Raw genomic sequence first — 12,911 nt, 5'->3', positions numbered from 1 at the left:
AGTAGAGCTCTTTGGATTAGAGAGTGGTTCCTGTCCTCCCAGTACTTTTGGCAAATAGCTTTACCAGCTTCCGTATCTGGGAGGCTCGGGCAGAGTCTTCCCTTAACCATGACTACAGGCCCTCTGGAGTCCTGAAGGGCAATTGGAGGACACTCACATGGCCCAGACACCCTGCCTAAGACACTCAGCGTGCCAGGTACCTTCAGACTCAGCCGTTCACGTGGGTCGCCTTCCCATTGGGCGGCTGTGTTGCCTGCCTGGGTGATACTAATTTCCCCACTGGCCTGAGAAATGATCCAACTTGGTCCCCTTCTTGTTTAGGACTTGTCCATGGTTGCAGTTAGGGTCGTGAGCCTGCAGAGCAGCTGGGTCTCCTCTTTCGTTTCAAAGGACTTCTTTGCCAAGTTCACAGATAATTTCTCTTTCTTCCTGTCTGCCTCTGTCCCTGGACAGCAGGCCCATCACGTTGCCTTTATCCTCCCAGATCCAGGAGTGGGGCCCATTCGATCTGGTGATTGGGGGCAGTCCCTGCAATGACCTCTCCATCGTCAACCCTGCTCGCAAGGGCCTCTACGGTAGGTACCATCCTGTCCCCTCCACCTTCTCAGCTGGTGCTTCTGCACGTAGGCTTCCTCCTTGGATATTTCTGCCCTGGGACAGCTATTCCCGATGACCCTGTCTTCCCGTGCCCTCCCCGTGCCCGAGCCACACCACTGTCCTATGCAGACAGCCCCAGCTGATGGCTTTCTCTTCCGACCTCTCAGAGGGCACTGGCCGGCTCTTCTTTGAGTTCTACCGCCTCCTGCATGATGCGCGGCCCAAGGAGGGAGATGATCGCCCCTTCTTCTGGCTCTTTGAGAATGTGGTGGCCATGGGCGTTAGTGACAAGAGGGACATCTCACGATTTCTCGAGGTATAGCCAGCAACCTTGGTTTGGCCAGCTCACTAATGGCTTCTACCTTGGACTGCTGCTTCATCCTGTCTCATCTGCATTGTGGAGCTGGGGACTGGTGACTTCTGCTTTGCAAGGGGCCTGTTTGGGAAGCCTCAGGCTTCCCGGATAGAAAGGGAGGAAGCAGGGTTAGAGGCCTATCTCAGAAAGAGCCAGTGGTCTCACTCTAAGAGGTGGCATTGTGGGTGTGAACCTCCGGGGTTGAAGGACCTGTCACTAAATCGGGTGGAGCGCCAGACTCCTGGGGTTGTGCATTCTGTATGGTGTTTGTTACACACCGGGACCTTTGAGAGGACAAATCAGTTTTCCCTGAGCAAGAAGGGCCTATCTTCATTCCCTGGTACCCAAGAAGAAAACAGGACTCAGCTCAGTTTTCATTCCTTACCATGTGAGTCCCCGTTTAACCCTGAGCCAAGTCTGAGCCGTGTGCAGAGGGCTTCTGCTGCCAGAGGCGCACTTAGAGTGGCCCTTCTGGGAGCTCGAGCCCACCCGTGCTCCTGAGTCTTGGGGTGGGTCACACTGTGAGCTGGTGTTCTGACTGTAAGTGTGAGCAGGTGTCTATCTGAGTTATAATCAGGGCTCACGGTAAACACATGCATACTCGCTGGAGCCTGGGCTCTCCCAGCGTCTGGACAGTCTAGAGCCGCACTGTGCGATATGGTAGCCACCAGCCACATGCGGCTATTTACATTAACATTAACCATTCAGCTCCTCAATCACATTGGCCTCATTTTAGGTACAAAATAGCCACCTGTACTAGTGGGCTAGTGGCCACTGAATTGAACAGTGTAGAGGACATCCCACCATCGCAGAAGTTCATTTGGACAATGCTGATCTAGAACGTTCCAGTGACAGCTTGTGGAATGTGGCTAGGTGTAATTCCAGCTTCTCCTGGAGGCTGCAGGCTAGCCCAGTGTGTGGCTCCTGAGAGAGAAGTAAGAGGCTTTGAGGCTCTAAGGCTCGACCCCAGCAGCATGCCGGCGCTGTTTCATGCTCCTCCTTGGCTCATCTTCAAACCGTCTCCTGTTTTGTAGTCCAACCCTGTGATGATTGATGCCAAAGAAGTGTCAGCTGCACACAGGGCCCGCTACTTCTGGGGTAACCTTCCCGGTATGAACAGGTTGGTGAAAGCTCCCGGGCCTGGGGGACTGTGGGCTGGGACTGCAGGTGGGATGGCCCATGGTTGGGGGGCCCCTGAGCTGGGCCCTCTCTGGCCAGCCTCTGCTGAATGATTAGTTGCTCTGCCATGTTCCTTATTTCCTTTTCCTTGAGGAGGAAGAGGAGTCAGGGTATAACAAATACTCGTCTGAAATCAACAACTAGTGGTCTTAGAGCAGGACCTTTAGAGTCGTACTCTCTTTATACCAAAGAAGAGTCATGTGCTGCTGAGTTAGGTAGTTGGTTTTGTGACATTGTGATGTGTCCCGAACCCTCTGGTTCTCAGATTCTCCTGAGGCAAAGCCATGGGGCATGGCTTTGGGGCTGGGAAGGGGAGTCGTGGCCACAGCCTGTTTCAGGAGAGGGAATCTTGCTGCGGCTGCATGCAAGTTCAGGGTTCTGCTTAACTTAGTTTTACTAATCACACAGTTTGTTGGCTTCAGGTCCTTTTTTGGAGAGATTTTCTTCAGTTAGTTTACACAGATAAAGATTTTAATATCTAGGAATGAAGCAAATTCATTTCATCAGGTATAAAACTGGCATTATAAAAAGGCTTTTTAGGCGAAAGAAATTGTCCAGAGTTGGCAATTCAAAAGCACACTGAGAGCCGCTCAGTTCCTGTCCATTGTGGAGGGAAGCATCTTCCAGAGTGTTCTGAGTCATGGGTATTAAACCTCCGTGGTGTGCTGCTTGGTATAACTAGAAGACGTCGTTTCACCTAGCCTCAGTCAAACAGCCTCCCTCCTTGCTGTTCCCATGAAGTTGGAGGACCTTCCCCATCTCATACATGTTTGGTAGAGTTGCTGGCAAGGGCTTGTTGAGGGGAAGGAGATGGGGCATTGGGGCAGCTGGCCTGAAACTGTCCGCCGAGAGTTCCCAAGCTATATGTGTATATTGGGAAATGGATGGGCTAATGAGGTCCAAGTATTTTCATGGAACCATTCAGTGTCTCCCGACAGACCTTGGTCCTGTGGGGATTTCTCACCTGCTTCTTTCGACTCTAAAATACTAAACTCTGAGCTTCTAGGAGAAGCAGAGGTCCTGCATGCAGGGCCGAGAGTCGGGGGCATCTGTTGAGCACCTGATTTGACTGCAGGCCCCGCGGTTCCCACGTTGAGATCCTGGAGCCAGTCAGGGAAGCCTTCCTTAAATATCCTTACATGTCAGGAAAGGTCATTGTTGAAGGGGACAGCCAGTCAGTTATCTGGCCTGCACCCTGAGAAGTGACATGTTTAATGTCACAGAATTTTTAGTCTTCAGGGAACAGCAGAATTTAAGTCTTTTTTTTTTTTGAGAGGGAGTCTTGCTCTGTCGCTCAGGCTGGAGTGCAGTGGCGCGATCCTGGCTCACTGCAGCCTCCGCCTCCCAGGTTCAAGTGATTCTCCTGCCTTCAGCCTCCTGAGTAGCTGGGATTACAGACACCTGCCACCACACCTGGCTCATTTTTATATTATTAGTAGAGACAGGGTTTCACCATGTTGACCAGGATGGACTCAAACTCCTGACCTCAGGTGACCCGCCTGTCTCGGTCTTCCAAAGGGCTGGGATTACAGGCATGAGCCACTGTGCCTGGCCCAGAATTTAGTCTTTTAAAACTGTACATTTAAGGCTTGCGGTTTGATTAATTTCATCTAGTGGTCACACCCATGTAACAGTCACCACAAATCAAGATACAAAACATTGTCACCCCCAAAGCTTGCTTTGCAGTGGGATGCTTAAAGCTCAGTGTGTTTTAGACTAACTGATGTAAAGATAGCTGTGCTTTTTTTCCTTTTCTGCTAGGTGTTATCTGCCTATTTATAATTTGAGACCACTTTTGAATTTACCTTTAAGGATTAACACTTGGTGGATTTGTGTCTCTGTAGAGCTGCAGCATGTGTTCGTGTGTTTGCGGGGAGTTTGAAGAGGGTTTTGGCATGTGTGCGTGATTTGGGGAAGCGGGGGTCTTACCCTGTGAATAAGTGGCTGCTGGGGGAGGGAGGGGAGTCGTGCAGCTGGGGCCCTTCCCGCTGTTCTCCAGGTTTCTGTTGTTACAGTCTCTCTTCTGCCTCCTAGGCCGTTGGCATCCACTGTGAATGATAAGCTGGAGCTGCAGGAGTGTCTGGAGCATGGCAGGATAGCCAAGGTCAGCTCCAGCGTCCAGAACGTGTGCTGGGGGGCAGGGAGAAGGAAGGGCAGGATGAGGTGGAGGTGTGGCCAGGGCCTTGTCCCGCCTGCTCCTCCAGCTAGTTTAGGAGAGGGTGCAGGGTCATGCAGCAGGGCAGCCAGAGGAGGGCCCAGGGCTGCTGGCCTTCAGCCCTTCCTCCCTGGTGAGTGTCGCTCACCACCCCCGGTAGACACTGAGGAGTCTTTACCAAGACCTGGACGTGCTATGCTTTTTTTTTTTTTTTTTCTCTTTTCATTTTTAAATTTTTGGGCTAAAACCTATTACAAAAGCCTTCAAAGCAGAGCAGCCTCCTGTGATGTGGAAGCTCCATTTCTCTCTGGAGCTGGAATCTCCTGGAGTGAGTACCTGGGGCATTGGGTTCTGTGTCGGCAGGTTCCAGCATTCAGAACCACTGGCAGCTCCGAGAGCATCTTTGAGCCCCTCAGTAACTTGGCATCCTTTAGCCTACAAGTCACTCCACCTCTGAAAGAACTAATTCTTTGGAAGACTTGGAAAGTATAGTGGCTACAGCTTCTACTTCTAAAGTCTGTGGCTAGGCCGGGTGCGATGGCACACGCCTGTAATCCCAGCACTTTGGGAGGCCGAGGCAGGCGGATCACCTGAGGTCAGGAGTTTGAGACCAGCCTGGCCAACACGGTGAAACCCTGTCTGACTAAAAATACAAAAATTAGCTGGATGTGGTGGCGGGTACCTGTAGTCCCAGCTACTCGGGAGTCTGAGGCATGAGAATCACTTGAACCCAGGAGGTGGAGGTTACAGTGAGCTGAGATTGCGCCGCTGCACTCCAGCCTGGTGACAGAGTGAGACTCCATCTCAAAAAAAAAAAAAAAAAAAAAAGTCTGTGGCTAGATGGATCTGACTAAGATTAGCCAGGTGACCTCCAAGAAGGAAGAAAAGTGGGGCTGTGGGGTCTGCGGAGGCTCCTGCCTGGCGAACTCTGCTCACTCAGAGCCATACCCAGCCCCCTGAGTGGACCAGGCCCTGTCAGGGTTTGGCGAGTACCTGACATACTTGGTAGACTCATGACCAGTGTTGGCTGGTGACTGATTTCGTGCTTATTCCTCTTTTCTCCTCTTCGTCATCTAGTTCAGCAAAGTGAGGACCATTACTACGAGGTCAAACTCCATAAAGCAGGGCAAAGACCAGCATTTCCCCGTCTTCATGAATGAGAAAGAGGACATCTTATGGTGCACTGAAATGGAAAGGTACCCGGGTTGTGCTGGCATCCGACTGTGGTGTGGGCTGTTGTGCTTGCTGGGGGGTCCCCTGCCTTTCCCACCTGGCTTGTTTTCCACACACGTCCTGGGAACAGTGGGTTTTATCAAGCATTTCTCAACATGGCAGACTCCTGGGGTGGACTCCTGGCAGATCAGGCTCCTGTGTATTTTAAGGCTGGTCCTAAGTAAGGGGAGTCTAGGGACCAGGAGCAGTGGCTCATGCCTATAATCCCAGCACTTTGGGAGGCCGAGGCTGGCGGATCACCTGAGGTCAGGAGTTGGAGACCAGCATGGCTAACATGGTGAAACCCCATCTACTAAAAATACACAAATAAGCCGGGCATGGGTCGCGGGTGCCTGTAGTCCCAGTTACTCAGGAGGCTGTCAGGAGAATCGCTTGAATCTTAGAGGTGGAGGTTGCAGTGAGCTGAGATTGCGCCACTGTGCTCCAGTCTGGGCAACGGAGAGACTCCATCTCAAAGGAAAAAAAAAAGAGGAGTCTAGGAATCCTCTGCTGCCTTGTCTCCCAGAGACCCTGCTGATCCCCAAGGAACCGCTGCAGCGATAGGACCTTCCTTAACTTGTGGTGCCAATTTTGTAGGTCTTTTGTAAACCAAGCCAGCATAGGGCCAGGCGGACCTTACAGCCTCAGCACCCTGATTTGGTGCAAACGGGACTCTCGGGGCTGGATGACCTTCTTGTTCTCTAAGTGTAACTAGGATTTAGCCAGACAAAGAAACCATTTACACAAACAACCAGAGCAAACAGGAAATCCTTCAGCTTCTGAAGTCAGGCAGGAGTTCGGCTCCTTTTCACCTTCTCTCCTCTCGGCGGGGAGGATGCTAGGGCTGTGTGTTTGTTATGTGCAGACTCGAGGTGTACGTTGCCGAGCTAACCCTGCAGGAGAGGAGAACTGGAGAGTGTGTCCTGGAGGTATTTCTGAGGGATTGTTTAAAATTACTCTTACTTCTGCTGGGTTGTGAAACTCTAGGCAGTGATGACCTTACTACCTTTAAGGCCACAGAAACTAGCACAGTGCCTGTCACATGGTTGGTGATCCGAGTGCTGGGTTGTTTGTAAAGGACAGAAGATTCGGCAGAACTAAACAGGTGTCAGGGGAGTTGGTGGGTGCAAGTGCCCCTGTCCCTGCACTTCGGGCAGCTGCTGGTCCTCCGGGTCCTGCTGTGTGGTTAGACGGCTTCCAGGCAGCCTGGTCGGGTCAGCGCTCATCCTGCCCTCTCTGCCTTTTCTCCCCCAGGGTATTTGGTTTCCCTGTCCACTATACTGACGTCTCCAACATGAGCCGCTTGGCGAGGCAGAGACTGCTGGGCCGGTCGTGGAGCGTGCCAGTCATCCGCCACCTCTTCGCTCCGCTGAAGGAGTATTTTGCGTGTGTGTAAGGGACATGGGGGCAAACTGAGGTAGCGACACAAAGTTAAACAAACAAACAAAAAAACACAAAACATAATAAAACACCGAGAACGTGAGGATGGAGAGAAGTATCAGCACCCAGAAGAGAAAAAGGAATTTAAAACAAAAACCACAGAGGCGGAAATACCGGAGGGCTTTGCCTTGCGAAAAGGGTTGGACATCATCTCCTGATTTTTCAATGTTATTCTTCAGTCCTATTTAAAAACGAAACCAAGCTCCCTCCCCTTCCTCCCCCTCCCCTTTTTTTTCGATCAGACCTTTTGTTTTCTACTCTTTTCAGAGGGATTTTCTGTTTGTTTGGGTTTTGTTTCTTGCTGTGACTGAAACAAGAAGGTTATTGCAGCAAAAATCAGTAACGAAAAATAGTAACAATACCTTGCAGAGGAAAGGTGGGAGAGAGGAAAAAAGGAAATTCTATGGAAATCTATATATTGGGTTTTTTTTTTTTTTTTTTTTTCTTACTATATATCTTTTTTTTGTTGTCTCTAGCCTGATCAGATAGGAGCACAAGCAGGGGACGGAAAGAGAGAGACACTCAGGCGGCAGCATTCCCTCCCAGCCACTGAGCTGTCGTGCCAGCACCATTCCTGGTCACGCAAAACAGAACCCAGTTAGCAGCAGGGAGATGAGAACACCACACAAGACACTTTTCTACAGTATTTCAGGTGCCTACCACACAGGAAACCTTGAAGAAAATCAGTTTCTAGAAGCCGCTGTTACCTCTTGTTTACAGTTTATATATATATGATAGATATGAGATATATATATAAAAGGTACTGTTAACTACTGTACAACCTGACTTCATAATGGTGCTTTCAAACAGCGAGATGAGTAAAAACATCAGCTTCCACGTTGCCTTCTGCGCAAAGGGTTTCACCAAGGATGGAGAAAGGGAGACAGCTTGCAGATGGCGTGTTCTCATAGTGGGCTCTTCCCCTTGGTTTGTAACGGAGTGAAGGAGGAGAACTTGGGAGCCAGGTTCTCCCTGCCAAACAGGGGGCTAGATGAGGTGGTCGGGCCCGTGGACAGCTGAGAGTGGGATTCATCCAGACTCATGCAATAACCTTTCGATTTTTTTCTAAAAGGAGACTCCCTCGGCAAGATGGCAGGGTACGGAGTCTTCAGGCCCAATTTCTCACTTTAGCCGATTCGAGGGCTCCTTGTGGTGGGATCAGAACTAATCCAGCGTGTGGGAAAGTGACAGTCAAAACCCCACCTGGAGCAAATAAAAAAACATACAAAACGTACTGGTGCTTTCCTGTCTAAGTCGCCTTTTGTGTGTTCTTTTATGAGGCCCCCACCATCCACCCCTCTGTGCACAAGGCGGCTCCCGGCCCCTGGAATGTGATGTTTTTGGTCATCTCCAAAGGCTGCAGTTTTATACTGGGAGGCTGATGACACCTTTTATTATAATTATTCTTATGGTTCTGGTTATAATTATGTTTGTTTTAAGATTTTCTTTAAGAAAACAAAAACCCAACACCCTTCCCTTGAGGTTTCAAACCAAGGTGCGGGAGCAGAGGGTGCTTCTGAGTTAGCGGTGGCTCTGGTGCCCTGGCTCCCACCCCTCGGGCCAGGTGGGCCACTGGGCATGGTGACAGCTGGGCAGCCAGGGAGTCCCTAAGGTCTGCCTTCTGGGCTTGTCACTCTTCTCTTCTACTTCCCCTCCTCTTGAGTCGGGTGTGTCAGGGCTGGAGGGAGGACCGGCCGTCTCTCTCCTTGTGTGTGTGATTGGAGTGGTGTGTATTTCTTTTCTAGTACTTGGTCTGATGATAGCTGTGCTCTTACCTCGAGTCAGCAGCACCTGGAGCCCCAAGTGCTCGACACTTTGTTCAACTTCCTACAAGGCAGGCGGCCTGGTGTCAGCAGTAGGAAGGGAAGGCATTGTTGGCTCCAGGGTTGACGGCCCGATGGGCAGGTGCTTGCCTGGGTAGATGGGGTGTAGATATGTGGCATATAGAGATATATATTTTATAATGGGAGGGGGGATGGCACCTCCTGGGACTGGTAGAGCTGGGAGGTGTGTCGGCAAGCACATGGCCTCAAGTCCACGTCCCTAGAAAGATGGGGCCTACGGTGATAGGCGCTCTATAAATACATAGATAGGGTCATGTATAAGAAATATTATGGGGTGGGGAGTGGGGGAAGCAGGCTCAGTGTGCTGAGCCTCGGTCCCCACTGCGGACATAAACCCCACACCAGTCAGTCAATCTCACACGCATACACAGGAGCATATTTCTGTACTGATGCATAATGAATGCACTCACACACACGCCAGGGGGCTCCCAGCACTCTTCTCCCAGGGTTCAGGACTTTGTGGAGTCAGCCCGTGCAGCTATTTACCTCTGTTGCCCTGATTGCAGGTAGACTGTCAATCCCAGAAGTTGCTAGGTGCTGAGGCAGGAAAAGGAGGAGGTTTCTTTCAGCAGGTGCTCTCCTCTAGCAGGTAGTGTTCTATCTCTTTTGCCCCTGGTGATGTCAAAAGATTCTTCTGTTAGCAACCTGTGATACTGACCTGCAACTCTAGGCACCAGTCAAGTCAGCCCTCAACTCCCCCTACCTATTCTCCCCCAACTGAAATCAAATTGACATCCAGGTCTGTCTTGGCCAGGGGGCTTCCATTGGGGAAAAAAAAAAAAAAAAAAAAAATGGGACAGTGAACCTCACCTATTGAATAAACCAAATTAGTAATTAGTGACAAAACCAAACCAAGGCTTGGACCCCCTGCTCATTACTCAGGAGTAAATTCACACAGCTGGTGGCCGGTCTCACTCCTTTTTGGGGTGCTTGGTCCTAGACCCCAATCTACCGTCTCCTCGACAGATTGGTGTTTAAGATCATGCCCAGTTGCTTCCTGTCACCTCTGACAGGTGGTGACTGGGCCACTGTGGGGCTGGAGCAGCGAGGAAGGGAGCCTCTGCCCCCTCAGTGGAGTCCCTGTGCTAACTGTGGTGCTCACCCAGCCCCTCCTTGCTCCCGCAGGGCTCTGTCCTTCGGGCCTGGAGTCCACCAGCGCCACTCCAGGAGGGCTGGGGGAGGAGGGGCTGCCTCAGGCAGTCCAAGGTGCTCCCTCCCCCGCTGGCCAATGCTAAGGTCTTCCCTGCTCCCAGGGTCAGGACGGAGGTTCCTAACGCTCAGGCTCCCCCAAGCCACTGCTTAGTGACAGCCTTTCCTAGTGGCCCAAGCTCCACTGGAACTGGGCCTGGTGCTCCATCCAAGGGGTTGGTGTGGGGACTTGGGAAGAGACTTGGTAGCCAAGGGCATGGCAAGCCTGGGGGATTCCTGCAGGCCGGCTTGCTCCAGGAGGGAGTGCTAGGCACAGAGGAGCCCTCATGGCCGACAGCTTGAGAGCACTTGTTCCTCCAGGTCTAGCCACTCGACCTGGCCCTAGAATGGACCAGATGCCCCAGGGGTCATGGGCCCCCCTTGCAGGGACAAGAGTTAACAATCACCAGCTTTTCTTCCAGCCTAGCCTGTGGGCTTGGTCTCACAGCAGAACCTGGGAGAATGTGGGGCTTCGGGATTGTGCCAACTTGGCCGAGTTGAGATATGCTTAATCCACCTCAACCCTGGGGTCTCTGGGAACAGGTATTGTGTCACCTTCCAAGGGGCACTGAGCTTCAGCAGGCTGTAGATAAGGCAGAGGTTAGAGGCAGTGGAGGGGGGAACCAAGAAGGCCTACGGAAAATTACCATATTCCCTGTGGAATTTTCTTTCCAAAGAGCAGGCCCATTTCCCCCTTAGAAACAAGGGTTCTGGGGGCTGAGGATGACAGCTTCCCTCCTGCAGGTGCCAGGTGGAGCATGATGCCAAAGAGATCCGTGGCTCTTGCCTGGGGGAGGTAGCCAGATGCTAGTGCAGAGGACACAGTCCTTGGCCTCCTGCCTAAGCAGGCAGCTAGTTTCCAGCAGGCGGCTGGTACTAACCCCCGCCCTGCGGGAGTGACAGGTCAGGGCACCGGCAGACTGGGGGGCGGCAGGCGGGCACTAGCAGGGGTCTGCAGTCCACAGATGATGACATGAATCTGTTGCTGTCCTTTTCTCTCTAGGCCCCAGAGACTTCTTGCTATTGAACATCCTATTGGAAAGCAAACTTTCCAAGAGAGCATCCGGGACCTGTTAGCTTTTGAAATGGGTCTGGGTGTGATTGGCTGGTAGAGATGCCCGTGTGATTTTTGGCACGTTGCAGGAGTGTGGATTGGGACAGGCGCCCCGGCAGGAAGGAAGGCTGACACCAAAGGGGTCTCACAGGGCCGAGTTCCCCTCGCTTCCCGATAATTGGCCACCAGGCCATGGTGACTGGGGAAGCCTAGATAGGAACACCCACCTTCTCCAGCAGGAGAAGGAATATTTCAGCAGAGCCATCTGGGAGATGTTCTTATAGGAAAACTGCAGTCATTCATTCCATAGTTTTGCTTATATAAATAGAGTAGATTTGGGAGGCAGTTTTGAATTCCTGTTGCTACCCTGCATGGTGCAGAGTTGCAGTGGCCCCAAGTGTCTTTCAGAGCTGTTGCTTTTAGGAGCCCCCTCAAGCTGTGGGTTAGGGCCAGGGCGGGAAGGTGCTGCCTGGCACTGTACCCTGAAGAGGGCTGCTTGCTCCCTTTGGTCGGGAGCATGGCAGAGCCAAGATTCCGGTGGGAACCGAGTTTCTAGCCAGGCCCCTGTTTTGGTCCCGGGAGGTGAGTAATCTGAGTTCGTCATTGCGCATTCTCCAGGCTGCCTGCTCCCAGTGCGGGAGACTAGAGAGGACCCTGGAGTTGTTCTTCGGGAGTCCTGCCTGTTTGCCAGAGAGCCGCTGAAACTTCCTCCCTCCCAACCCCGGGGTTGGAAAAGGTGTAGTGGAGGGATGGTCTGGAGCTAGGATGCCCTTCTGGCCATGCCCTGCTGAGCCGGGATTAAGGAAAGTGTCCGCCGCCTGCTCACCAGGCCCTGTGCTGGGGTCAGGAGGGCCGGGAGGAGAGGGAAGGGTGAGAGGATGGACTCTGCTGTTGTAGTGTGAGCTCTGGAATCTTTACGTTTTGGTAAAGGCAGGCCATGGTCTTTGAGGAGCGAGTTGGGGAACCTTGTCTCTGTGTTTCCAAGACCCAGCTAAGGTGGGCCTTTGGTGGGTGACCTGTCTCTGACCCAAGGCAGCAGAGTTTTGGGGGAGGGAGAAACAAGGAGCAGGGAGGACAAGGACACAAGATCCCTTTACTGGTGGTGACTTACTCACTTCCCCCACCAGAGGGCCCGGACTCCCGAAACTCCCGTAACTGGAACGCTCCCTGGCTCAGCTCCACTGGGGGGTGAGGAGGGCGGCTCCCCCAGCCCCAGCCTAGCGGCCTCCAACCCTGTGCCTGAGGACATGAGCAGTGGTCTAAAGCGTCCCCTAGTCCCATTTCACTTCACCCACCGATTTGGTTGCACAGCCCTAGAATTCAACAGACAACAAAAATGCTGAAATTCCTTAGAATACGCAGAGGGAGGAGGTGACTCAACAAGGTGCTAAAACATTTTATTAAAAATATATATTGTTAAATTAAGTCTGCTGTCTGGACAATGACTGTTTGTTTTGTTTTCTTGTAGTGGAGTTTAAAAGAGACTATTATTTTACTCTGATATATTATTATTAAAAAGGCATTTTAACTTTGTACTTGAAAACTAAATGAGCGATTTCATGTGTTTTAGCTGAGGCATTGAAGTAGCGGGTGCTTACTTATTTGTGGGAAATCATGTATTCATACTGAAGAATAAACTCCGTAGCTGATTTGGTAATAACTTTTACTGTTACAGACGATTTCGCTTTGACCCCGGTGGCAGAGCACTTTTACTCCACATTCCACGCAGCTAAATGCAGGACTTCCCAGACTCTTCCCTCCCCAGCCCTCTTTCCTTTCTCTTAAGTTCCTCTTTTTTCCTTTATTATTATTTTTTCCTGGTTCCAGCATCCTTTCACCACTGTATTTTTTTTTTTTTTTTTTTTTTTTTTTTTTTTTTTTGGTTTT

General features: G+C 51.4%; 1 protein-coding gene across 11 annotated transcripts in view; it reads left to right on the top strand.

The window, feature by feature from the left end:
* The window catches only part of DNMT3A (DNA methyltransferase 3 alpha), a 109,074-nt gene extending 99,482 nt beyond the window's left edge, over positions 1–9,592 (top strand). For 10 of the 11 annotated variants that reach the window (XM_023229913.2, XM_023229914.2, XM_023229916.2 and 7 more), the window contains 6 exons: positions 485–575; positions 765–913; positions 1,987–2,072; positions 4,166–4,235; positions 5,364–5,482; positions 6,753–9,592. In XM_023229913.2, coding sequence (XP_023085681.1) covers positions 485–575; positions 765–913; positions 1,987–2,072; positions 4,166–4,235; positions 5,364–5,482; positions 6,753–6,894 — 657 coding nt within the window. In that variant the 3' untranslated portion in view covers positions 6,895–9,592. The remainder of the gene's footprint in view (positions 1–484; positions 576–764; positions 914–1,986; positions 2,073–4,165; positions 4,236–5,363; positions 5,483–6,752) is intronic. The other variant, XR_002735240.1, reaches the window with a different exon arrangement.
* The last annotated feature ends 3,319 nt before the right edge of the window (positions 9,593–12,911 follow it).

The sequence above is a fragment of the Piliocolobus tephrosceles genome, chromosome 15 (assembly GCF_002776525.5).
Source record: "Piliocolobus tephrosceles isolate RC106 chromosome 15, ASM277652v3, whole genome shotgun sequence".
In the NCBI taxonomy this organism is placed as follows: Eukaryota; Metazoa; Chordata; class Mammalia; order Primates; family Cercopithecidae; genus Piliocolobus; species Piliocolobus tephrosceles.
Note: the sequence above shows the minus strand (reverse complement) of the source record. Positions and strands in the feature narration are given on the sequence as shown.